Below are 23442 nucleotides of genomic sequence, written 5' to 3'. Positions count from 1 at the left end.
GCACAAGGGTTGAGGGGCTGGCTCAGGTGGCACAGCTGGGATGTCTCCGACTTGGGGTTGAACTCGGTCTGGCTGCGTCAGAGGCCATGTCTGCTCTTCTCCCTCCCCTGCCACGTGTGTGTGTGTGTGTGTGTGTGTGTGTAGTCTCCCTGACTCTTCAAGTTAAGATTCACTGAATCTTAGAACCACAAAGTCTTTAAATTAAAAAAAAATTATTAATGCAAATTTAAAAACACACGAGAGAGAAAAGATTAACAAAATGAACATGGTATATAAGCCACAGAAAATAAGAAATAAAACCTTGCCACCAAAGTTAAATCTCCCTTGGGTACCCTTTCTCCCTCTCTTTTATTTTCCTTCCTCCTCCTTACCCCCTCATGAATTTTAGCCACACAATTTGAGCATTAGGAGGCAGAAGGGAAGAGTTGTTAAAAACATGGGCTTCGCTAATTCCTGGATACATGATCCTGGGCAAGCATGTAGCCCTTCAAAGCCTCCATGTCTCTATCTGTAAATGGAGATAATAAAACAGTCCTCAAAGGGTCACTATAAAGATTAAATGGAACAAAGTGTGTAAACCAGTCAGCACAGGGCCTGGCACAAAGGCGGGTTTAGTACATGGTGGTGAGTATTAGTACCAGAGTCTTAAAGCTATGGACTCAGGTTCATAAACTGCTTGAGGTAGATGGGAGTAGAGGAAACACTGAGTCCGACTCTCCTTTCCTGGTTTTAGAGGATATAACTGAGGCCACAGAGATGGACAGGGACTTGGCTGAGCTCACAGAGGGTGAGTACCTCCTTTCTGTACCTGCATATCTATGGGTGAGAAGGAGAGACAAACAAGGGAATTTTCTGCTTCAAAATGATTTCCTGTCTAGAGAGTGATGTTTTTAGAAACATCCAAAGAACCTTATGAATCCAGAGGTCTACTCGGAAACAAGTGATGAGGGCCCTCAACAGCCAATGGGAGCACACTGGCCTTTCCACCTACCTGGGGAGCTTCCCCTCCTGATCCTGCCCCACCAAAGGCAGATCTGCTCAAGTCAGGGTATTTCCAGCTTTGTGGCTTTCACTTCCACTTCTACCAGGTGGGTGGAGTGGCCTCCTGTGGACGAATCAGATTTCTCCTCAGCCCAAACTTCAAGAGGTGAGCCAGGAGTTCAGGGTCTCAGATACGCAGGCAGCAGCAGCGGCAGCAGAGGCGGCAAGAGGCTTGGGTTAGACCAGAGGCCAGAACCATGGACGACCAACGTGACCTCATCTCCAACCACGAGCAGCTGCCCATGCTGAGCCAGCGCCCTGGAGCCCCGGAGAGGTATGTGGGAACAGCAGGAGAGAGCACACACGTCCCGGGCCGCACAGACATGTGGAGGTGCTAGGGAAGGAGCACTAGACTGGAGTCACAGGAGGCACGGAGTTAGGCTGTGGCCCTAACAATGTTTGGGTGATTTTGAGCACATCTCTGGCCTGCCCAGGGCTTCGGTTCTTCCTCCTGTAACGTGAGGGAGCTCCTCTAGGGCAGGGGTTTTACTTTACATCGTGAGCTTCCCTTCTGAAAATTGGAAGAGAGCTCTGTACTCTCCCTAGAGTTTCACACAATATCAGAGGCTTCATGGACCCCCTGAAGCTGGGCCATGAATCCTAGGTTAGAAACCTTGGACCAGATTTTGAAAATGTTACATATATTAGACAGAGAAACAAAGTTCCTAAAAGAATGATAGGGCAGCTCATCATAGGAGTTTCCTCCAAATAACCGTGGATGGGTACATGATTTGTGTCAAGGGAATTATAGTTGCAGGTGTCTGTCGAGTAGGTGAGACATTAGCCATCACAGGAGGGATTGAAAGATCTTGGAAGGGGGTCAAAAAAGGGCAAGGGGGGGCTCTGGCTAAATTTCTAGAAAGGGCTGCGGGTTGATGTGGGTTGTGTTCTGCCTGTGCCCTCTCCCTTGCAGCAAGGGGCCATGTAGAGGACCCCCACACCCCTCTCCCAGCCTCAAGATGTCCTCACCAATGTGTTTTTCTAAAAGGGGAGGGGCTAGATTACCCCAATGTAGTTACCCCAATGTCCCCTGCTTTCCCCATCTGCAAAAAGTAATTTGTGAAACATTGGGACTCACAGCTAGATGTGATGATGTCAGCTGTTGCCAGGCAGAACGGAGTTTGAGAGAGGCACTCAGAGATGTCATGAGGACCTGCCTTCTGGGGGACCGGTAACCAGAGACAGACCACTAGAGCAATGACCTGTGAAAATCCTGGGGAATCCTGTGACTAGGAGAGCCAGCCAACTCTCTTGTGATGGCTGGATACTGGTCCAGGTTCGGTACTGTCACATGTGACTTGGATAAATCACTGCTTCTTTCTGGGTCTTAGTAATAGTGATGACAATGATCATAATAGTTCCTGTTCGCTGAGTACTTGCTACCAGTTCTGAGCTACTGTTAGTAATTGCAGACACAACTAGATGCTAAACTCAATGCTAATTCTCACAGTAACCCTATGACTCAAGTACTTTTATTATCCCATTCTTTACATGAGAAAACTGAGGCTCATTTTGATAAGTGAGTTACCTAAATTATCACACCTAATGAATATTACAGTCAGAATTGGAACCCAGGACTAGTCTGGTTTCAAATTTTGAGCTGACTACCATCTGGCCTGCTTTTAGAGGTACAGTTTGCAGAGAGGGGAGGTGGGACCCTTCTGAGCTCGGGCCACCCAGTGAGTTGCAGACCCAGCATGGGCTCAGTGTACAGAGAAGGTGCCCCCACATCAAATCCATGTCTGGTTTTCCTTTTAGTTTGGCTACTGCTTCTAAAACTGAAATTGGCTTGGCCCTGTGTGCTCAGGCCACGCTAGGCTTGATCCAATTTCAGACCCTTTTGTGAACACTTCTGCCTGGCAACATCATTGTCATCATTCCTGCAAGTTCTGGTTGGCTCCTGACTTTGGCCAATTTATTATTGAAGGAAGCTGTGCAAGGAGGAAACAAAGAGAGGGGTGATGAGTTGGCCCTGGTCCAGAGGACAGGCATTCAAGATGTCTAAAGAGGAAGGAAGCCGGAGGTTAAAGTTAACTATTAACTCCCTTGAGAATAGCAGTCAGCATTACCTGTGGAGTGCTCTACCCCTATAGTCTTACTTAATATAACAACCTTTTGAGTAGATGTTCTTACCTTGACTCACTCAGAGAGGTTGACTTGCCCTGGGCCCCTGAGCTAAGGGAGTGGCAGACCTGCTCTGATCCAGATTACGTGGTCTCATCTTCAATACAGCTCTAGAGATTCTTAGGCCTTATGAGAAACTGAGGTTCAGAGAAGGGAAGGGACTTCCCTGCGTCCACACAGGGAGAGGCAGAGCTGGGACTAGCCTGGGTGTAGGGATGCCGAAGGACGGAGCATGTTGACAATGAGCTGGAGACATTGAACCCCAGCAGGACCCAGGCTTGGGTGGGCCTTTTACCACCTTTGGAGGCTAGGCAACCCCTGTTCTTTGGAAAGGCCAAGAAGTGGGACTTGTTTTCCCTTCCTGCCTGGTCTCCTCCTTATTCCCACACGGGTGTTTGCTTTCTCCTTCAAGAGTAGCAACCCCTTGGGCAGGGCCCTGGTCCAGGAAGTGCAGAGGATGGGGGACAGGGAATCAGCAGGAATGGGTGTGTCTGTGGTGTCAGGAGCCACTGGGCAGAATGGGGTCCTGGTGTTTCCTAGCTCCCCCCACCCCCCGCCCCGCCCCGCTGGTTGCTGGTTTAAACATTGCAGCCTCATCCTGACAGTTTCCAGTGGGTTTACTGGGAGTCCCACCCCGGGGTGAGGTCAGGGACTCTTGCGGTCCTGGGGCAGGATCCCTGCCTCCCCCATGCTGTAACTTGTGCATGTGCCCTGCAAACGGCACCGAAGACCAGCAGCTGGTAGGGCCTGAGGTCTGAGGTCTGGCCAGCCTGCCCTGTGCAGCTGGCCAGTGTAGAGAACATGAGGCCCAGGCACCACACTCCTGCGGAAGTCCCTCCTGAGTGGAGGTCACCACGTGAAATATGTCTGTGCCCATGTAGCAGGCCCAGAATGGCAGATTTGCTCAAGGCACACAGGGGTGGTGCCTGACACTGTCCGATGCCCCCAACCTACTCCTCCAATGTGTTGGCCTCACTTCTCTTTTTCAGGTGGGCCTGCAAGCTCTGCAGTCCAGGTCCCACTTCCTTCCCTTTTCTGATTTCACTGCAGGGGTGGAGTGGGTAGGAGGGCAAAAACCCCCTTCCCCTCCAGGGCAGCCTGGATCCTCAGGAGACCCTCTGGCAGAGGGAACCTGGGAGACCCTCCTCCTCAACCCCTCACCGCACAGGTGGGATGGAGGCTGAGAGAGGACCTGGCACTGGTCCTTGGCTCTTCCCCTCCTCAGCCTAGGCCCAGGGGCAGCTCCAGGACTTCAACTTGGGAGGGCTGTACCACCAGCAATTTTGGAAGTAGGGGCCTGGGAAATGTCTTTAAGCTCCATGTCCATAGGCACTTGTTTGTGCTTAAAGTGTGTGTTTGTCAGGGGTAGCCGTGGTGGTGGGTAAACTGGTGGAAATGCGGGGCGCCTTCCCTGACTCCTGGGCAGTCCCTGGGGCAGCCCCCTCTGTGGACTCTGCTCTGATGTATCCTCCCTCCCCCACAGCAGCAAGTGCAGCCGCGGAGCCTTGTACACAGGCTTTTCTGTCCTGGTGGCTCTGCTCCTGGCTGGTCAAGCCACTACTGCCTACTTCCTGTACCAGCAGCAGGGCCGGCTGGACAAGCTGACGGTCACCTCGCAGAACCTGCAGCTGGAGAACCTGCGCATGAAGCTTCCCAAGCGTGCGTGCCTCACCTCCATCCTGACAGCCCCCCCACCCCCCAGAGACCCCATTCCTGCACCTAGCTGGGCCCACTGTCCTCTCCTTCTGGTCTAGAGGTCCAGCCCCTCCTCAACCAGGTCTGAGACCCGGGTCCCCAGATCTGAGTACCCTCTTCCCTGGGCACTGGGGCTACACTCATGCTGTGCCTCCTGACCCCACAGCTGCCAAGCCTTTGAGCCAGATGCGGATGGCCACGCCCATGCTGATGCACGCGCTGCCCATGGAAGGCATGCTCCAAGGGGTGAGGACAACCCCAAGGCGGTGCGGGGGAAAGTGTTATCTAGCCTGGATGGAGGGCAGGTGCCAGGGGACAGGGGAGACTGGCTGACCTGGGAAAAAAGCCCAGCTGGGGAGGGCATCCCGACTCCCAGGGGAGGACAGTGCCCACCTCAGGGAGAAGAGGAATCCCAGGATAGGGGGAGAGCCTCTTGGGGCAATCCCTGACAGGGGGGCCCTGCCCTCTACAGTTTCCAAGGTGCTTCTCCTGCCCCATAGCATCTCACAGTCCCCTCCTGTTTTCAAAGCCCTTATGTACGGATAAGGTTGCTTCTCACAAAACTACCTGCTGCCCATAAAGCCCTGGGTGGGAAAGTGTATGCAAATCTGGCCAGTAAGGACACTGAGGCAGAAAGGTCAATTGACGTGCTCAAGCTGTCACATTTGGAGGCAGCAGAGATGGTCCTGGGGAGCATCTGGGACTCTAGACTCTTACCCAGACCCCAGCTGCTGCCTCTGTGCATAACCCCACTCCTTCCTCCCACAGCCCATGCAGAACGCCACCAAGTACGGCAACACCACACTGGACCACGTGATGCACCTGCTTCTGGTGAGTGGGACCTAGCTGGGAGCCCTGCCTGCCCACACAGGCCCCTGGCAAGGCCACACTCCAAGGCCCGCACCTTGCCTGGCTCATAGTAGACATTCAGTATGAGCTCGCTGAATTAGTGAGGGAGTGCAGGAGTGGCCCTTAACGATGTGTGTATTCCAGTCTTGCCACACCCCCACTTTTTGAGTTGTTGGAAGGAGGAACCTAGGCACCCACTTTTTCCTTCCCAAGTTTTTATTGCACAGCTACTCTGTGCCAAGCATGGTGCAAGGCTCTGGGCCCACAGTGAGGAGCAGTCAGACCCAGGTCCCAATCCCATGGGGACCCCAGGGTAGCATGGGCAATAGGCAAGTGACCAGGGGACGAGGGATGTGCAGGGGCCTTTGTGAGGAAGATGCAGGAGACCCAACCTGGGGGGGGGTAGGTCCACACAGTCTTTCTGGAGGAGGTGGGACCTGAAAGATGGGTAGGCATCTGCAGATAGAAGACTGGGGTTCCTGGTATAACTGGACCTGGAAGCTGGGTCTCCTGCCTTCCAGCCTTGTAGCTGCGCAGCCAGCCTGCCTTTACTGCCTGCCCTCCCCCCAGCGCCATCACGGGGCCACCCCTCAGAAGGGAAGACCAAGGGAACATGGGTTGTACATTTCCCCTTACCTGCCAGGAGCTCTTTTTAACCTTTCTTCCTGCCCTGCTACCCTGCAGAAAGCTGACCCCCTGAAGGTGTACCCACAGCTGAAGGGGACCTTCCCAGAGAACCTGAAGAAACTTAAGAGAACCATGGAGGGCCTGGACTGGAAGGTAGGTCAGCATTTCCCCGTGCTTGTGCCCCCTCTCCCGAAGGCCAGGGCAGGGCTAGGAAGAGGAGAGGTGAAGAGTGGGCCATGGAGGCCATTCTCAGGAAGCTGGAGGAAGCTTACAAGAACTTAAAAAGCTGCAAACATGGAAAGGTGCTTGGAGTTGAGGAACCAACTTGACCAAGCCCTGTGGGTCTCTAAGGGGGAACCAGGCTGCAGCTGGACCCAGGGGTGCAGGGACCCTGTCCGGCGCTCCCTGCCTCTGCCCTTAAGGGGCAAAGCAGGCAGGGCGGGAGGGGGCTATTGAGCCTGAACCCCGCCTCTGTCCCGTTAGGTCTTTGAGAGCTGGATGCATCAGTGGCTCTTGTTTGAAATGAGCAAGAACTCACCAGAGAAGCTCACTGAAGGCTCACCAAAAGGTACAGGAGTTGGGAGCCGTGGGATGCTGGGGCTCCTGGGGACTCCCTCAGGGCGCTCCCTGACCCCGCTGGCCTCTCCGGGCTTCTCAACTCTCACTCCTGTCACTCCTGTCTCTCCTGCCTGTTCCTTCCGGGCTTGGCTGCCCCCAACTCCCATCATGTCCAAGGGCCCACTGGGCACAGAGGTCTGGAGGTGACCTTGCTGTGGAGGATGGTGCTGGGCAAGTGAGCCTGGCATAGAATCCACCGGAGCATCCCAGGAGTTACTGTAGTGACCTCCCCCAGCCCTCAGAGGGCACCCCCTGAGGTCACAGCGGGTGCCAGACACGAGAGCTTTGGGATTTTTCCATCTCATGGACAATGTATACCATGGATTCACTGGTATACAGGATCTTCAGCTCTGAAGCCTTTAAGGATGTTGTGTTTTAATTCTGGTGATCGTCTGCCATGCAAGTTTGGGCATCTCTTCCCTCTGGGCTTCCGTTTTGGAAGTAGAACATCAGTGGCCCACACCGTGTGGGCTGTAGGTTTCTTCATCATAAACTCATAGAAGGCACCTTAGATGCCATCTTGACCACCCCCCAGCTGATGTTTGAATCCTTTCTACAACATCCACAAACAAACCCCCATTTCTACTTGGACATCCTCAGTAACAGAAGCTCAGACTTACCGAGATGACCACTGCTTTTTCCTAGACATCAGAATCACCAGTGCAATTCCAAACTTGAATAGGCAAGGAGTATTGGAAGAAATCCTCAAATTCTAGGGTGAATTAGCCACACAGCCATTCACTTTCTCTTTGATCTTGGACCTTGTTGGTCCAGTCCTCAGTTTCCCCATCTGTGCAGTGGGTAGAGCAAGTACAGTCACTTGGGCAGAAGGCATCAGGCCCACAGCAGTGGTGTGTGGATCTCTGGTTCTGCTGAGACCCTGGCTCAGAGTCCACTTACTCACTGTCTTCACCATGCCTGTCGCTTCAGTCCTGACCAAGTGCCTGGAAGAGGCCAGCCGCATCCCTGCCGTCCACCTGGGCAGGTTCAAGCCCCAGTGCGACGAGAACGGCAACTATTTGCCGCTCCAGTGCTATGGGAGCATTGGCTACTGCTGGTGCGTCTACCCCAACGGCACCGAGGTCCCCAACACCAGAAGCCGTGGGCACCCGCACCATAACTGCAGTGGTAAGCAGTGGCCACTGTGCCAGGGAGTGTCAAAGGAGCAGGAAGGACCAGGAAGGCTGAGGGACAAGAGGTCGCTCCTGGTGCACACGCAGCCAGGACACTCAAGGTGTAAGCTCCCGAGGGGGCAGCCACTCAGCCACACATCCACTCGTGTCCACCTACCTGCCTGTGCACTCGTGTTTGTCTGTCACTTCCTCACATCCACACTCATCTGCTGACTCCACTCACGCATCCTGAAGTCCTACAGACCCACCCCTCTCATTTCATCACCGCCTTCCTGGCCCTTCTCTTAATTCCCCGACACTCATCACCGCCGTCCAGCATGTGTCCTTCCACGTGCCACCTGCTCTCCCAGGGTGGGCCTGTGGCCAGGTTGGGAAGAAACAATCCCAGGTCCTTCACCAGTGGGTACAGTAGCTGGACTGCAACTAACAAATGGCCTTGCTGATCCTTTGCAGACCCACTGGACATGGAGGATCTGTCATCTGGGCTGGGTGTGACCAAGCCAGAGCTGACCCAAGGTAATGGCCCCTCCAGGGGGGATCTGGCCCCCAACTGGGCCAACTCCCAAATCTCCCTCATGGGTGGATGCCCAGCACGGCACGACCCTGGTCCACCCTCCCTTCCTGAGATGCCCTCTTCAGAGATGAGGAACAGGGTTGTGGGTGGCTATGTGATAGTACTTGTACCTGAGCAGGGGCCTGTGGACAGTGCCGAGTCCTCGACTGCTTGGAGGCCCCAGGATGCTGGGAAAGGGCAGAGACAACAGGTGACTCGAACCCTAACCTGCTGCTTCTCTCTCTGTAGCTATGGCGTGAGAACAGCAACCAAGGACAACAGCACCCTGTCAGCCCTGCATGGCCACAGCTTCCTTGCTGTCTTCTGCACCCCAGCCCTAGCCCCATACTCCTCCCCTTCCACTCCCTGCCCCCGCCACCTCCCACCCTGCACCTCGTCCCATAAGACTCTGGCGCCTGGTTCTTCATCTTCCTTGGACACAAGAGATCACGTCAGAACAGTACATGAGGGCCCTGCCGCCCACACTCCATCCAGCAGCAGGGACACACGGCCCACGGAGGTGGACTGTGAGCTAGGCTGACTCCCATGGGCTCCAAGACCTAGACCCATGGATGAGGAGGGCAGGTGCAGGGAGAAGGGATGGTACTTCCCTAAGCTCCAAGGTAGGACACGCTGCTGTCCCTCCCCTTCTGGCTTTAGCCTTGGCTTTCCAGCCTATGTAACTGGGGGCACGAGCCACCCTTCCCGTCTCCAGCAACACCCGCAGGAAGAACCAGCCTCTCCACAACCCCTCCTCACTCTCTGCCAACCCCGTTGGCTCTGCGCAGCAAACTTGTCATTAGCCCTTAGTGATGTGGCTCCTGTGAGAATAAATAGTCAGTAGACAGACCACTTTCGGCTCCCGGCTGTTCTGTTGGGATCTGGTTCATTTGCTCCGAAGGGGTGACTGCGGAGCTTGAATCCAGTGGTCTGGGGGGGGAGGGTGCAGCCCGGGGAGCCCAAACGCAGAAGCCTGTGGGGCTGGGCAGGGCGGGGTGCTGTAGTCTTTGTACACAGACACACTCGGTCACCTGTTTAACCAGAGGAATACTCTGCTTCCAGAACATAGGCTCTTGCCCAAAGTTCTTTAAGCACAAGCTCCTCCTGGTGCAGCATCCCTGTTCCCACCCCGATTTTCACTGCTGTACTAAGAAGACCAAGGTGATGACGAATGGCAATGGCACAAGGACCCCAGCCGGTTGTTGCCAGGAGGGAGTGGAGGCCCCTGTTGCCAAATTTCTTGACCTTTCGAGAGGAGACCAAAATCAAGACGTTCAGTGTAATGTCTATTTCAACAAAGCCCAGCAGGACACCCTTCTGTGGCCCCAGCTCTAGACCAACACCCTACGGGGGGCAAGAAGCTGTGAGGGCCTAGGTTAAGGGTACAGCCAGATGCCAACCTCGGTCTCCAGGGCCTCCCCAGCTCAGAGCTCACTTTCCCTGCACAGCCTCTTGCCGTCTCTGGCAGAAGGCTAAACACCTTCGAGAAAAAGCTCCATGCTGCTCTGGACCCCGGGAAGTGGGCCTTTGCATTGCTGGCCATCACCACGTCCTGCCGCCGTCACCCTGACACGTCCCTCAGGTTCGTCTACTCGCCTTCATCATTTCAGAACCCGCTACCTAGCCACGAGGGCAACTCAGTCCTACCTGGTTTCCTGTTCCTCCTGTGCTTGCCACAGCTGTGCTCCCCCAGGTACCTCAAAAGGGCCTGTCTCTAGCTCCAGTCCTACCTTCAAACTTCAGAAGGTGTCTTAGAAGGCGCCCCCTTGTATTTCTTGCCTCTGGGCATTTGCCTGGGTCACCCCTGGATCTGGCAACCAGCCATGACCCTGCTGGAGCTTCCCCCTTAGTGATGATGCCACCTCCTCCAGGAAGCCTTCTCCACCCCAATCCAGCACCAGACACGTAACTGAGGCAAACTGTCCCACTCAGCACAGCACCCCAGAGCCTGGATATGCAGTCCAGAGCAGACCCGGAGCGACGGCTTGCCCCCCTCCAAGTGTCGGCTGGACGCCCCTCCAAGAATAATAAGTGGGCCGCAGGACGTTTGCCCCGGCTGTGCTGCCACTTGCACCTTCCCTTCAAGTCTTTTATTTTGTGAGTTCTTACAAAAGCACAAAACAGGGACAAAACTGACAACAGGACAAATCCTCAGCATCAGCCGGGGAACAGGGACATGGCGGGAGCAGCAGGTTGGGCCTCACCGGGTCTGTAGGGGAAAGAGGTGGAAGGTCCTGAGTCCTCTGGGCATGTTGGGTCAGAGGTAGGAGGGGCAGGTACACATTTGTACGAAGCGTCCTGTGCCAGGACAGAAGTCAGCGCGGGGTCAGTGAGTGGAGGTCACGGAACCAGGCGCACTCCCTCCTCTTCCTCCTCTTCCTCCTCGGACCAGCCTCTGCAGGGCTCATGGGCTGGACCAGCAAGAACACTGTGGTGGGTGGTCTTATGGGGAGAAAGGGAAAGTTGAAAGTTCAATTTTAACCTGTGGTGGGCAGAGGGCAGAGAGAGGCACTGGGCACCACTCAGTGAAGAAATCCCTGGGGGAAGGAAACACATCTATCTAGAGGAAAGATTTACCAACTTTTGTCTGCATCAAGGAAAATCAAATCAAATCAATCCTGGCATGTGGACGGAGGGGACAGGCGTTCGCTAACCACAGCGGACGCTGTAGCACTGGCCACGCCCCGGGAGGCGGGCTGAACGCTTGCCTAGCTTCATCTGGTCCTGCCACCAGCCCAGGCAGGCTCTGCGCAGCCCCACAGCGTGGGACACTTCACCCCTCCACCACCTCCTGGGAAGCACAGGTTCATTGAAATGGCTCGACTTGGGCAAACCATCTTCTTTCCCAGGAGCAAATGCCCTCCAGTGAACGAGCATAAGGAAAGGGAACTAGACAGCAGTGAGGGAGACACGGAGCTCAGGCCTCATCATCTTGCACGAAGGGGTGCCATGCCAGGGCCCCTGCGAAGGCATGTGCAGCGCTGCCCCAGGAGTGCCGGCCGTCGCCACGGCTGTCCTGTAGCTCCAGCTCCTGGCATGGCCCCACTGACCCTGAGGGACAGAACCTCTTTCTCCAACCCCGTTCCCTTGGGGCCCACCCATTCCCCTGGGGCCCTGGCAATGCTGGAGCTGCCCACCCGCCCTCACCAGGGGTCGCATGGTCAGCGAGGGTCCCTGGGCCGGGAAGTGTACCTGCCGCCTTGTGTGCCTCAGAGAGTCTGCTGTGCTGTCTTCCTCTGTGAGGAGAGAAGTGGGAGAGGCTCTTGTACCTGAAGCGTCTCCCCACCCACGCCACCCCCACCAGGACGGCACGGGAGGTTCCATCCGAGGACTCAAGGACCCCCAGAACAGATGTTGGGTATACAGAAACCCCCGAGGACAGGGACAGTGCCGCACGTGCCCTCCAGGAAGGAGCCCGGGACCACGCAGTGGGGATGTTCAGCTTTTCTGAGCACAGCTGAGGCCCTGCGGGCCAGGGAGAACTTCATCTCTGCAGGTTCTGAGCGCCCCCACTCCCCCACTGCTCCTCCCCTTCAGGTGAGCAGCCGCTATCACCCATGAGGCAGACAAGTGCGAGCTTGTAGAGGGCGTCCCCACTGGCTGGGGCACACGCATCCCAGGTAATGCTTCCTCTCTCCCCTGGAAGCTGTCCCGGCCTCCCTGTCTCCTGGGGGTCTCTTCCCTCCCCCTGCCCCAGGAACATCCTTCTACCTCACAGACAAGGCAGGGCCACTTCCATGGCTTCTGTATACACAGGCCTTTCCCTCTTTGCGGTGGCTCTTCTCTAGTTGTGACTCACCGCCCCCACCCTCCCGACATGCACAAGACTGGCCGATCAGTCACTCTGGGACTGGGTTGGGTCCCTTTTCTGGCCTGAAACCCCTCAGGAACTCACTTTACCTTTTTCTTCTTTTTCTTCTGTAACTGTGAGTCAGGTTCTTTGGTTGAGGCCTTTTTGGCTTTCTTCTTCTTTTCCTTTTTTTCTTTGTCTTTCTTTTCTGAGGGAAGAAAGTAAACTTCCTAAACAACACATGTTCAGCCTAAGCATTGGGGTCAATGTTGGGAGACACATAGGGTGGGTTTCCAGGAACTTAGAAGTCACTCCTCCCAATGTTGGCTCCCCAGGTCTCCCCACACCCTGGGGAGCCATAAAAACAGGCCCACGGACCACCCGCTCTGGCCTCATAATTTCTGTCCCATCCATGGGCCAACTGGAGTATCACTATTTTTCTTTAACTCACTTTTAAAAACTTGTACACATTATTTAAGACACTTTCTACCTGTAAAGTGGGAATGAAATATCACTGAGCACACAGGTTAAACGAGGCCCCACTACACACAGAGTCAAGCACAGAGGTCAGTGAGGGGCAGCTTTACCTGGGGTGGGGGGGATGCTGTGTAGGAGGGTGTGCTCCTGTGGAGAGCAGGCCACGCCCTGGAGCCCCAGGGTCTCCCTGGCAGTGTGGGCCCAGGGGCTCTGGGGTCCAGCTCCAGCTTTGCCAATAGCTGCCCTCCATGACCCTGGACAAACTATTTCTCAGCCTCCCCCTTCAGTGCTGACCAAGGGCCCGTCCCACCTGTGTGGTGACAGATGGCCCTCAGAGTAGGACCTGGGAAGTATGCCGGGCTGTGAATGGCCACTTACTCTTGTCAGATTTTTTTTTCTCCTTCTTGTTCTTTGGGTTGGCTTGGTCTCCACTCTCAACCTTCACCATCTCCGGCTCCCCTTCTGGCTTGTCCTTGGCCCTTGGGGAGCTAACAGCCTCCTTTTCCTTCTGCTCCTTGCTGTCACCACTTGCTGTGTGTCTCTTAGACTTCCCCTTGGTAGTCCTGGGGGCCTTTTCTGAACAAATGGCACCCTCCCCACCTTCCCCGGCCACCAGAGGCTTCTTCTTCTTGCTCTTGGGGGCCCTGGCAGCTGCCTGGTCTTCTGTCAGCTTCCGCTTGTGGCTCTTCTTGCTGCTCTCCTTGGTGGCATCTGCGGCCTTCTTCCTCTCCTGCTCCAGCAGCTCTGCCAGGACCTTCGCCACTGAGGCCTGGACCTGGGCCTCGCTCAGGGGCAAGGGCTCACTCAGGAGGCACCGGGTGATGTCATTCTGCAGTGCCAGCATTGAGGCTTGGAGGCTCCCGGCTCCCTTCCCGGGCTTCTGGGGCGTCGGAGGTGTGGCACCAGGCTCTCTTCTGCCTAGAGAGAGAGGACTGTGTCGTGGATATGGGAGACGGGAAGCAGACCTCTCGTGGTACAAGAGCCAAAGGGACCCAAGGACAGGGCTGGCATCCTTGGATAACGGTCATTCCTCCCCCACCAGGTCGCCTAGCTCACACCTTTCCACTACCTTTTAACTTGGAGCTCTTTGCTCTGTCTCTTCACACTAAAATCTCAAGTTCGGGCTGGAAGTGGAACATGACCCCACAGTGCGAAGGAAAGGGCCTGAAGTCCATCAACACAATGGAAGGTCAGACAGGAGGGAGAGGTATCGCCTAGTCAGGAGTCCAGAGCCAGGAAGCAGGAGACCTGCGTTCTAGGTCTGCCTACCACTAACTTGCTCTCGGACCCTGGTTCTCCCACGGCCTATTTCCCCATTTGTAAAAATGAGGGGTTAGATGAACAGCGAGGCCCCCTATTCTATAGTGTAGTCACAGAAATGTGACGGCCACGCAGCCATTCAACTCACATCCACCCACACACAGTGGGCCATGGCCCGTCCTGCCCAGGAGGCCGGGCGGCTTGGGGCTGAGGGGCACTGAGCGCGCACACGTGGCCACTGACTAAGCAGGTTTACTGCCTGCCAGAGTGACTTCTGGTGCAGCCTTTGTTTAGAATCCTCCACGCCTCTGCTCTCTTTTGATAACTGTGCTGATGACACGTGTGAAAACACCCTCCACAGCCACCTCTAAAATGTCGGCCCATCGCTGCTGCCTCTTACAGAGAGGACGCCGGGGACACAAGTGAGCAAAGACTCCTCTGCCGACCCGGTACTGGGCAAGCCGCAGCCAAAAGCTCAAGGACTGTGGGACCGCAGCACTGTCCCACACCACCCGAACTTCCCTGAGACAGGCAGGTCCCGCTCCCTGCTGCTCCCTGGGGGCCTTGGGCCACAGCCCTCCCACATGCTGGGCCCTAAGAGGTGCTCAGTGGTCTGGCCCGCAGGGCACGCTGAGCAGAGGGTGCCCAGGACAGAAAGCGCTCCAATTCACTCCTTCAGTGCTTCCTAGCAAGGGCAGGAGTCGGGTGGCGGGGAAACTGAGGCAGGCACAGTTGGCCCTGACAACCTCTTTCCCCGCAGACCATGTCTCTGCTTCCTGTTTATAAACTCCCACAACACCAAGGCTGAGGAGCCCCCAGAGCAGTCCCAAGGTGTGCCCAACTGAGACGACCACCGCTTGGCTCTGGCAGTCAGGGTGGCAGATGCCCCAGGCCGGATGACCCAGGCGTTCCAGCCTGCCCCCGGGGTAGCGCGTGACTACTTCCTATGTTTGTCACGCCCGGACACAGAGAATGCAGCACCCCTGCCCTCTGTGGTCACAACACAGAGGCCGCCAGTGGCCTGGGGCTCGTGTGAGGCTTTAGAGAAAGCCAGCCCATCGACCAGGGCCTTCGCCATGTGCTAGAGACTCCTCTGACGTGGCTCCTGTCCTTCGTCTTTGCTCCCTGACTGCCCAGGCCCCACGCCATGAGCCCACGTGTTAGGGGGAAAGGTCAACAGGGTCAGCTAGAGAGAGCCAAGGCCTGCATTCACAAGTCAAGGTGCACTTCCGCTACAGCGGGGGTCTTCCTACTGGGTGTACCAGCAGCTCCGGGGCTGGAGAACCCGACTTCTGAGCGGCCCCAGACCAGAGGACCCAGGCCTCACTTGGAGAAGCCCTGGTGACAGATACGACCACATTGGTGGGACTATATCTGAGGGAGGGAAATAAGGAGGCCACTGCCTTGTCCCTCCTGTGTCCCCCAACTTACCTGTCTTAGGGGACATAGGGTCTGCTGCTTGCTGTGGCCCCACTTTCCGCCTGCCATCCGGGGCATCACTGGAGGCCGGAGGAGCGGAAACCGAGGGGTTGCAGTCTGGCTTAGGAGTGGCCTTTGCAGCCTGGGAATTGCCTGGGGTCAGCCCAGGGATCACAAAACCTGAGAGGAGAGACTGAAGAAGCCCACTGTGAAAAAGGCCGGGACTCTACCCCACCAGCCTGAGTGCAGCCTACTGTAAAGCAACTGGCCTGGTGACCCCTGAGCTCAGGGTCAGCCCCCTCGGCCTGGGTCATGGGGACACCAGCTCTTTGTGTGTGCCTCCTGTGCTGTTTTAATGAGTACATACTTTAGACGGGCACATTTAAAACGGAAATATTCTTATTACTAGTGCAAATGGAAAATCACATGCTTGCCATGAGCAGAAGATAACCTTAAAAGAAATCCCATCTGTTAAGGACTGTTTTTATCTGGGAATCACCTCACGTCAGGGTACAGACTCCAGGAGTCAGCTACTCATGGCTTTGTGCTGAAACGGATCCTTGAGGGAGGGCTCAGCCCGGCTCCACACAGACAGGACCCTGCTCAGGGTCGCTGGGAGAAGGGCCCAGACCTCTCACCTGGGGCTCCTGGCCCAGGACCCCCAGGTTGCCAGCCCTCCCCCTTGCAGTTACCTGGGAGGGCCCTTCCACCTCCTCCTCGCTGGACTCCGCTGTGGTCTCCTCCACCAAGGTCTCATTCCCGGGGGGCGCCGGACCTACTGGGGGAGCACAGGTATCCTGTTGGGAGTCCTAGGTGCCCCCTGCCAGCTGGGTCAGGCAGAGCCCTCGGGGTGGCTGGGCCTCTCTGTATGTACCTCACCCTCCCGTGCAGTCACAGCGTTCCAGTGAGATACCTGAATGCCAAAGCCTTCCGTGCTGATTGCTGAAGCCCACTTCCCCTTCTCTGCTTTTCTCGGGTAGGGGGTGGGCTGGCCCTGCATTTTGGTGGGGTCAGGTATAGGAGCCTGACTGCAGAGTTGGGAGTGGTCAAACGGCAGCACCAGAGGGTCTCTGACCGGGTCTGGACCACCTTCCTCAAGGGGCTGTACAGATGGGGAGACTGAAGCCCAGTGTGGGATGACTGGGCCAAGGGGACAGAGCGACTGGAGACACAGAGCAGAGGCCTGAGCCTAGCCCTCTACCAGGCTACCACTCCCCTCCTGGGCCCACCCAGCCTTTCCCTCCTGAGACCCTCACCCGGCCTGTGGGTCAGCAGGGCTGCCTGGGGCCTCTCAGCATCCTCCTTGCTCCCTGAAGAGCTGCTGCCGCTGTCGCTGTCCTCTGAGGTCCCAGAGGCCTTGGCTTTGGGGCATCCCAAGGGAGGGGCTGTGGTTGGCTGGAACGCAGGAACCTTGGGCTTTCTTAGTTTGCTGGCTTTTGCAGGGGTGCTCTGGGGACTCGCCACGGGGACTGTTCCCAGAGCACTGTCAATCTAATTCGGTGAAAGGAGAAGGTGGAAGGAAAAATTAGGGAAAATGAGATCTGATGCTTACTGAACACCTCGGTCAAGGGCCAGACACCAGGTGGGCTGCTGCGCACACAGGCCTCACTTAACCCTCCGCGGCTCTCTCCAACAGCAGCTGCAGCCTGGTGATGCGAGCGCACACATGCTGAGGTCGTGGGGCAGGTCACTGCTGATGCTGGAACCCGGGCCCCTGCCCGGGCCTCCCTTCTACCCTCTGTGTCTCTGATCCCTGTCCCCCCAGGGTAGGGCCCACAACCCAGGCTCCCCAGCTTACCCCACTTGAAGATGGGGCTTTGGCGGCAGGAGGCTGTGCCTCACTGGCTTTCTGTGCAAGGACCTTCAGGGCAGCCTGGGTCAGCGGGAGGTTAGCCAGGTTCCTCTTTGTCACCTGTGGACAGCCAAAGGCAGCCCTGAGACTCCTGGGTTCTCAGGTGTCAGTTCTGCCACCCCCTGGTCAGATCTCATCTTGCTGCGGTAGGAGGGGACCTGTATCTGCAGGGAGCCATGGGGCTGCAGTGGGGACTGAGGAGGGGGTCCAAGAGGCCATGCCACCATCCGGGCAGGAAATGCTGCCAAGCTTTGGATGATGAGCTCTTATCACAGCATTCTCAGAGGCTCCAAAAACACTCCCAGCGCCCACCACTCAATCGGAGCCTCCACTGGGGACAAGCCTCTAGCCTGGTGGAGGCAGCAGCCTCCTCAACAGTTGCCCTCATGCCGCTCCTGCTTCCCATGCCCACCAGCATTTAGGGAGAGAGGGCCGGGCGTGCCTCCTCAACGTAAAGCTCCTGGCTGCCAACTGCCCTGCAGCATCCCCACAGCCCTCACCCCACACTGCTTTCTCTAGCTCTCCGACCCCCATACCCTTCCCTACAGGGTCTCTGCACTTGGGTTCCCCTGCCTGGAGTACTCCCCAGCTTGCTGGCCTGGCTGCTGCTCCCGTTTCCCCATCACCTCCTCGAGGAGGCCTTCCCAGCCCATCTGCTCTGCAGTCGCTCGCCCTCCATCGTTCTCTAGCTAACACTGCTTCCTTCCAATCACCCGCCAGTTAGTGAGCACTTGGTTTTTGGTTTCCTTCTTTCATAGCCACCACTGAGCCTCATGTGGGAACTCCATGGGGGTGGCGACCTCCCTGTCCTGTCCCTGCCACGTTCCCGTGGCCCGCATGGACAGAGGCTCAGCACCATCTGCTGGCCGAGTACATGCAGTGCCCACACCCCAGATGCCCTCCCAGCTGTGAGGAACCCCTGTGAGCTGGGGGTGCCCCACTCCTGCTCAGCCTCCCCCACCCTCTCTTGTCCTCTCCGAGAGACAGGGTGAGGAAACAGGTAAACAAACTGGTACGGCCCAAAGAGCAAGAGACTGGAACCATCAGCTCTCCCGGTCTGTTTTTAGATTCAGGCAAGGACCAAAGAAAAGTACACTACAAATGATGAAGGCTGGGAAGTTAAGTCACTACTATGAGCAGTGACAAAGGACCACTTTTACCCTCGGCATCTCAAAACTAGGAGGAAAAAAACCACCACCACCAAAAAAAAGCCCAACCACGCCGGAAAGGCTGGTGAGGGACTCATGGGCGGCAGTGGCGCTGCCTAGTGCCATGTTCCCAGACTGCCGTTCCCAGACTGCCGTTCCTGACCACTCCAAGGTCACCTGGGAGCTCGGTCGGTGCAGCCAGAGCGCAGGAGGGATCTGGCTGTGAGGAACGGCTACCTCTCCAGCGGCACTGGGTGTGGGAACATAGGGGCACGAGGGCAGGGCACTCCCTCACCTGCCACATACCTGAGTGGCAGGTGCCTCCTGCTTCTTGCCTTCTGTCACCTGACCAGACACCTCACTGCTGCCGGCCCCAACACTGGCTCCAAGGGTCGTCCTTGGGTGGACTGTGGGCACGGTCACCATGTTGGTTCTCACAGCTGAAACGGAGCGGGATACAGTGCCCATCAGGACACAGAGCCCCATGGACTCCCCAGCTGTGGCAACACCCAATCTACCAGCCCTCCCAGGACCTGGCGCAGTGCTCAGGGCTCATGCAGGAGAAGCCTGTGTGGTGTCCTCCCCAAGACTTCCAAGCAGGAGCTGGCATATCTCCATGTCACAAGGCCCAGGGAGGTCACATGGCTGCTGGGGAGGTGACCCTGCCTTTCTCCTTATCCCCTCCGGACACTTCAGTTCTCCACGCTGCTCTCCCTTGGCCAGCCTGGCTGCCGAGACTGTCCACGTAGTTCAAACAGTCTCTTGTGAGGATCGCTATGGCCACTTGTGAAGGCTCAATTACACACTGCTCGCTCTAACACTATGTAAAAAAGCCCAAGCAGGGCCCGAACAAAGCCCTCAGCTTCCTTCGACGTGGTCCTGGCAAAAAGCACGGCATGCCCAGTCGAGGACCACTTTGCAGCCAGCAGGAGTCACGAGGTAAGTATGTAATGCCACAGCATCAGCAAGTAAAGAGTACCTAGCGTTTGTGCAGCATGGTCTCACTAAAAATACTTAGGTATAGCTTATGTTTTTGTAAAGTTATCAGTTATAAAAAGTTAACAGTAATTATTCCAGTGGGATTGTAAGTAATGTTTTTTTTTTTTGCACTAGTTTGTATTTCTAAATTAGCCTACCAAAACTAGATATTAATATCCTCATTAAAGGATGTCATAAAAATAATAGTAATTCACCATTTTCTTGCTATCACTGGTAGAATCACAGATTCGCAAATATCAAATCCCAGATGTGGTCCCATCTCCTGCTGGTGGATGGAATCCTTCCCTGCACTGTCTAGAGTTTAGGGATTACCTAATCCCCTTTACATGCCACTGGGAATGGGAGGCTCACCACCACCTCACAGCCCTCTCCACGTTCAGGCAGGCAGGTGTGATAAAGCTCATCCTTTGACTATATAGAAACCTGGTCCCTGCCACATGGTGCTGCTGGTCTGGGTTCTGCCTGTTGGAGCTGGTACAGAGAAGCTCTGGCAAGTATTTCTCCTGAGCCAGCCCCTCAGTGGATGAGCCAATGCAGTGCCCAGAGACCCTGTCCTAAGCCCCTCCTGACCAACTTGCTCAGTGACCCTGCCAGCAGCCTTGGCCCTCTGGGCGTGTGCGGGCAGCCCCTCCCAGCTGAGCTGGGTGGCTGCAGCACGAGACTCAGCCCTTGGTGGTGGCCCACGTGCACCCCCACGCTCACCGGGAGTCAAGCACTGTGTGGCGGGGACCACGTCCTTATCCTCGCTCTCGGAGGAGGAGCTCCTGGCTGTGCTCTCCGAGGCCCGGGCCTTCCTCGGGGCGCCTGCAGCCTGGACAGCTGGACTACGATTAGGGTCGACAAAAATCAGAGGGGTTTTAATCACCTTGAAAAACAAAAACAAAAAACACCCCCCCAGTGATTAAAGGCTGGGCCAGGGGAGGGCAAGTGGGGCAGGGAAGGGTGTTATAAGGCAAGGGGTCCTGAAAGCTCAGGGTGGCCGGACAGAGGCCGACCCAGGCTCGCTTCCCGGGGCCCTCGCGCTCACTCCCGGCCTGCGCCTGCTTAGGCCCCGCCCCGCCCCGCCCCCGAGAGCCTATCTGACCCTCACCATGAACCCCTGAGGTCGGCGGGTGGGAAAACCACAAATCCACTGAGGGGAAGGGAGCTGCCCGAGGCCACACAGCTGACCTCAGAGACAGGCACCTGCTGCATGGTGACGCACCCCCCCCCCCCCCCCGGGGGTTGTCGGGCGGAGCTGTCCCACCCCAGATCCTGATGCAGTCTATCGAGTTGTGGCCCAGGACGCAGCAACCTGGCCACGCCAACCCCATGGCTTCAACAAACTGACTGCCCAGGGAAAAGCCAACAGGTTAGCACCGAGAGGCCCCAGAGCAGTGTGGCCCCGTGTGTGAACACACACATAAAACAAAAGGCATTCATGACAATGAGGGAAACTGGGACACATTTGACGGGGCAGGTCGACTTTTAGGTGTGCTACTGTGCTACTGTTGTGCTTTAAGAAGGTGACTAACCGAGTGAAGGGTTTAGGTAAAAGGGCCAGTCCTGAGTTCAGGACTGCCAAGGCTGGGGAGGGCACGTGGGGGTTGTTGGTCTGTCTGCGGGTGCGCTTTAAATTTTCCAGTAAGACATTCCAAGGCGGGGAAGCAGCAGCTGCTCCCTGGCATTCTGTGGACCAGCCTGGGAACCACAGCCCCGGAGAGTGTGACCACTGCCTGCGCTGCACACACAGCCACGAGCCAGGGGTGTGAGCCTGCCTTCCGTTCCCCAAAGGTCAGGCCTCGGCCTAGTTCTGCTCCCTCTTGGGCCAGCGGGGAGACTGAGGGCAGCAGGAGGGAGCTTCGAGGGCACGGTCTGGGACCCAGGTCTCCTCCAGGACACTAGCCTGCCTGCCTCCCTCCCGGAGCCTGACTCCACACCTTGCCCGCAGGGTGCTGAGGGAGAGGAGAAGTGAAAAGTAAAGCAGAGAGGCTCCGCCGGAGGGTGGAAGCTCTGCTGGGCTCGGACCCTTCCTACCCCTGCCAAACAGCCTCCCCCGCGGCTGCTTGGATCTGCCGCTTCCAGAGCCTTCCTGCCCACGTGATGAAACAGAGAAGGATGGAAAGTGGGAGAAGGCTTACAGCTGAGGGAGGGGGAATCTATATATATGCAAGAAGACAGAGGAACAGATTGTCGGGGACGAGGGGAGGCAACGAACCCACCGAGGCAAACAATAGCGTCTGGGATGTTAAAAGCAGCTCAGCACCAAAAACTGCCTCCTCCTCATTCCACCAGCCCACGCCGGCCGCCCTGCCTCTGGGCTCCACAGGGCGGGTGGGGGGAGTACAGTGGCACAAGATGACCATGGCTGAAACCTGCTTCTGACCCTACCTCTGCCATGACCTCACTGTGTGGTCAAGCCGCTTTGTGCTTCAGCTTCTCACCTGTTAGTAACATCAGCCTGCGCTCACTCACCAGAGGGGCTCGGATGATTTAGAAATTGCAAAGCACAGCACACCTGGGTGGCGGTGACGAGGGCCCTTCTGCTGCGGTGGTTAGAAAGGCTCATGGGAAGGCAAGTCAGCCTAAACACTGAGCTGTGCCTCCATGTGGGCAGCCGGGCAGTGAGGAACCAGAGGGAGCCAGGGACTCCCTTCCTGCTGCAGGTCTGACGGCTGCAGCACCAAACCTGGGGGCAGCGCTCACCTCCTTGGGTCAGGCTGAGCCCCTCACAGCCGTGCCCTCACTCTGGCCCTCACAACGGCCTTTGGCAGAGTGGTGGTAGGGAGCTGAGGAGCCGGGGCTGCTGATCCTGGGCAGGGGACACAGCCATGAAGGCACCCAGGGTGGCACGCTGTGGAGGGCAGTTCTTCTCCAAGAGCCTCTCCGAACGGTCTGGGGCTGGCTAACACGCCCAGGCCAGCCCCACCCCAGGGCGCTGAGAAACCCCACTCTCTGGGACTCTCACCCCTGGGGGCGAGGGGACTGAGGCTCAGAGAGGGTGGGTGGCCTCCCCCAGGGTGACCTGGGAACTGGTGCAAGAGCCAGGGCTGGAAGTCAGCTCTTCAGGTACCAGACAGGAGCTCCTTCCAGGGCCAACCACGCTAAGCCTCTGATTGAATACCCTAATTTGGTTTCTTTCAGGCCTTTCTTCTTTTTAAAAGATTTCCCATTATTTTTAGAGAGAGGGAGAGGGAGGGAAAAAGAGAGGGGTATGAGAAACATCTCTGGGTTGCCTTTGGCACACCCCCAACTGGGGACCTGGCCCGAACCCGGGCACGTGCCCTGAACGCTCAGCCCACTGAGCCATGAGGGTCGGGCAAGGTCTTCCTTTTCTCTGTGCTCAATCTGAAGCTTTGAGGGAAGGGCCGTTTGCCAAGCCCCAACACACACTCTGGCCTGGGGCCGATGCCAGCACCATGGGCTGAGCCACAGACCACCCCCTTGAAGTCCCTCTCAAAGCAAGAGGGTGGGCCCCATCCCCTACAGGTGGGGAGACTGAGGCACAGTGAGGGGGCTTGGGAATGAAGCCACAATCTCCTACCCACGTCCTAGCCAGGGGCTCTGCGCACCACCCCAGCATCGATCTCTTTCCCCCACTGATAGGCTCATAATAAAAACAGAGCAAAACTTGTCCATGGGAAAGTGCCTGATAAAAGCACAATAACGATAATAATCATAATTAGTGAGCTGGGCACTAAGGAGCTACAAATCCCCCAGTTCGGAGGGGGCAGCAGGTTCCCCAGGCTGTGCCTGTCCCCTGAATCCTCTGGGGGGGGGGTGTGTGCAAACCGCAGGCGTCTTTCCTTCTTTTTAAATAGGGACTCCAGAATCTTCAGGACTAACGTACCAATTAAATGTTTCAGTTTAAGCATGAT

At 56.6% G+C, this 23442-nt stretch overlaps 2 protein-coding genes across 7 annotated transcripts in view; one reads left to right on the top strand and one right to left on the bottom strand.

The window, feature by feature from the left end:
- Window positions 1–1032: 1032 nt before the first annotated feature.
- On the top strand, window positions 1033–9492 carry CD74 (CD74 molecule). 3 transcript variants are annotated; one of them, XM_024577075.3, is made up of 9 exons: window positions 1033–1315; window positions 4649–4824; window positions 5027–5106; window positions 5629–5691; window positions 6394–6489; window positions 6820–6904; window positions 7885–8082; window positions 8541–8603; window positions 8890–9492. In XM_024577075.3, exons 1-9 carry the CDS (start codon window positions 1239–1241, stop codon window positions 8898–8900), a joined length of 849 nt encoding a protein of 282 aa, XP_024432843.2. In that variant the 5' UTR covers window positions 1033–1238; the 3' UTR covers window positions 8901–9492. The 3 variants fall into 3 exon arrangements, with proteins under 3 accessions (XP_024432843.2, XP_024432844.2, XP_024432845.1); XM_024577076.3 differs by having other exon boundaries at window positions 1034–1315; window positions 4652–4824; XM_024577077.4 differs by lacking the exon at window positions 7885–8082 and having other exon boundaries at window positions 1043–1315; window positions 4652–4824.
- A 1200-nt stretch (window positions 9493–10692) lies between these two features.
- The window catches only part of TCOF1 (treacle ribosome biogenesis factor 1), a 35349-nt gene continuing 22599 nt past the window's right edge, over window positions 10693–23442 (bottom strand). The window contains exons 20-29 of one of the 4 annotated variants that reach the window (XM_053926928.2): window positions 20288–20450; window positions 18893–19026; window positions 17385–17498; window positions 16843–17077; window positions 16279–16364; window positions 15599–15779; window positions 13286–13825; window positions 12541–12638; window positions 11833–11876; window positions 10693–11082 (exon numbers count right to left, since the gene is read on the bottom strand). In XM_053926928.2, coding sequence (XP_053782903.1) covers window positions 11850–11876; window positions 12541–12638; window positions 13286–13825; window positions 15599–15779; window positions 16279–16364; window positions 16843–17077; window positions 17385–17498; window positions 18893–19026; window positions 20288–20450 — 1578 coding nt within the window. In that variant the 3' untranslated portion in view covers window positions 10693–11082; window positions 11833–11849. Of the gene's footprint in view, window positions 11083–11832; window positions 11877–12540; window positions 12639–13285; window positions 13826–15598; window positions 15780–16278; window positions 16365–16842; window positions 17078–17384; window positions 17499–18892; window positions 19027–20287; window positions 20451–23442 lie in introns of those variants that run through there. The other 3 variants (XM_053926930.2, XM_053926929.2, XM_053926931.1) reach the window with 3 other exon arrangements.

This window comes from Desmodus rotundus, chromosome 6 (genome assembly GCF_022682495.2).
Source record: "Desmodus rotundus isolate HL8 chromosome 6, HLdesRot8A.1, whole genome shotgun sequence".
Lineage (NCBI taxonomy): Eukaryota > Metazoa > Chordata > Mammalia > Chiroptera > Phyllostomidae > Desmodus > Desmodus rotundus.
This window is presented reverse-complemented; position numbering and strand designations above follow the sequence as displayed.

Coding starts and splice junctions, on each gene's coding strand:
- CD74 (XM_024577075.3), top strand. CDS start 1,239: ATGGACGACCAACGTGACCTCATCTCCAACCACGAGCAGCTGCCCATG. Junction 1,316..4,648: donor CGCCCTGGAGCCCCGGAGAG/GTATGTGGGAAC, acceptor CCTCCCCCACAG/CAGCAAGTGCAGCCGCGGAG. Junction 5,692..6,393: donor ACGTGATGCACCTGCTTCTG/GTGAGTGGGACC, acceptor GCTACCCTGCAG/AAAGCTGACCCCCTGAAGGT.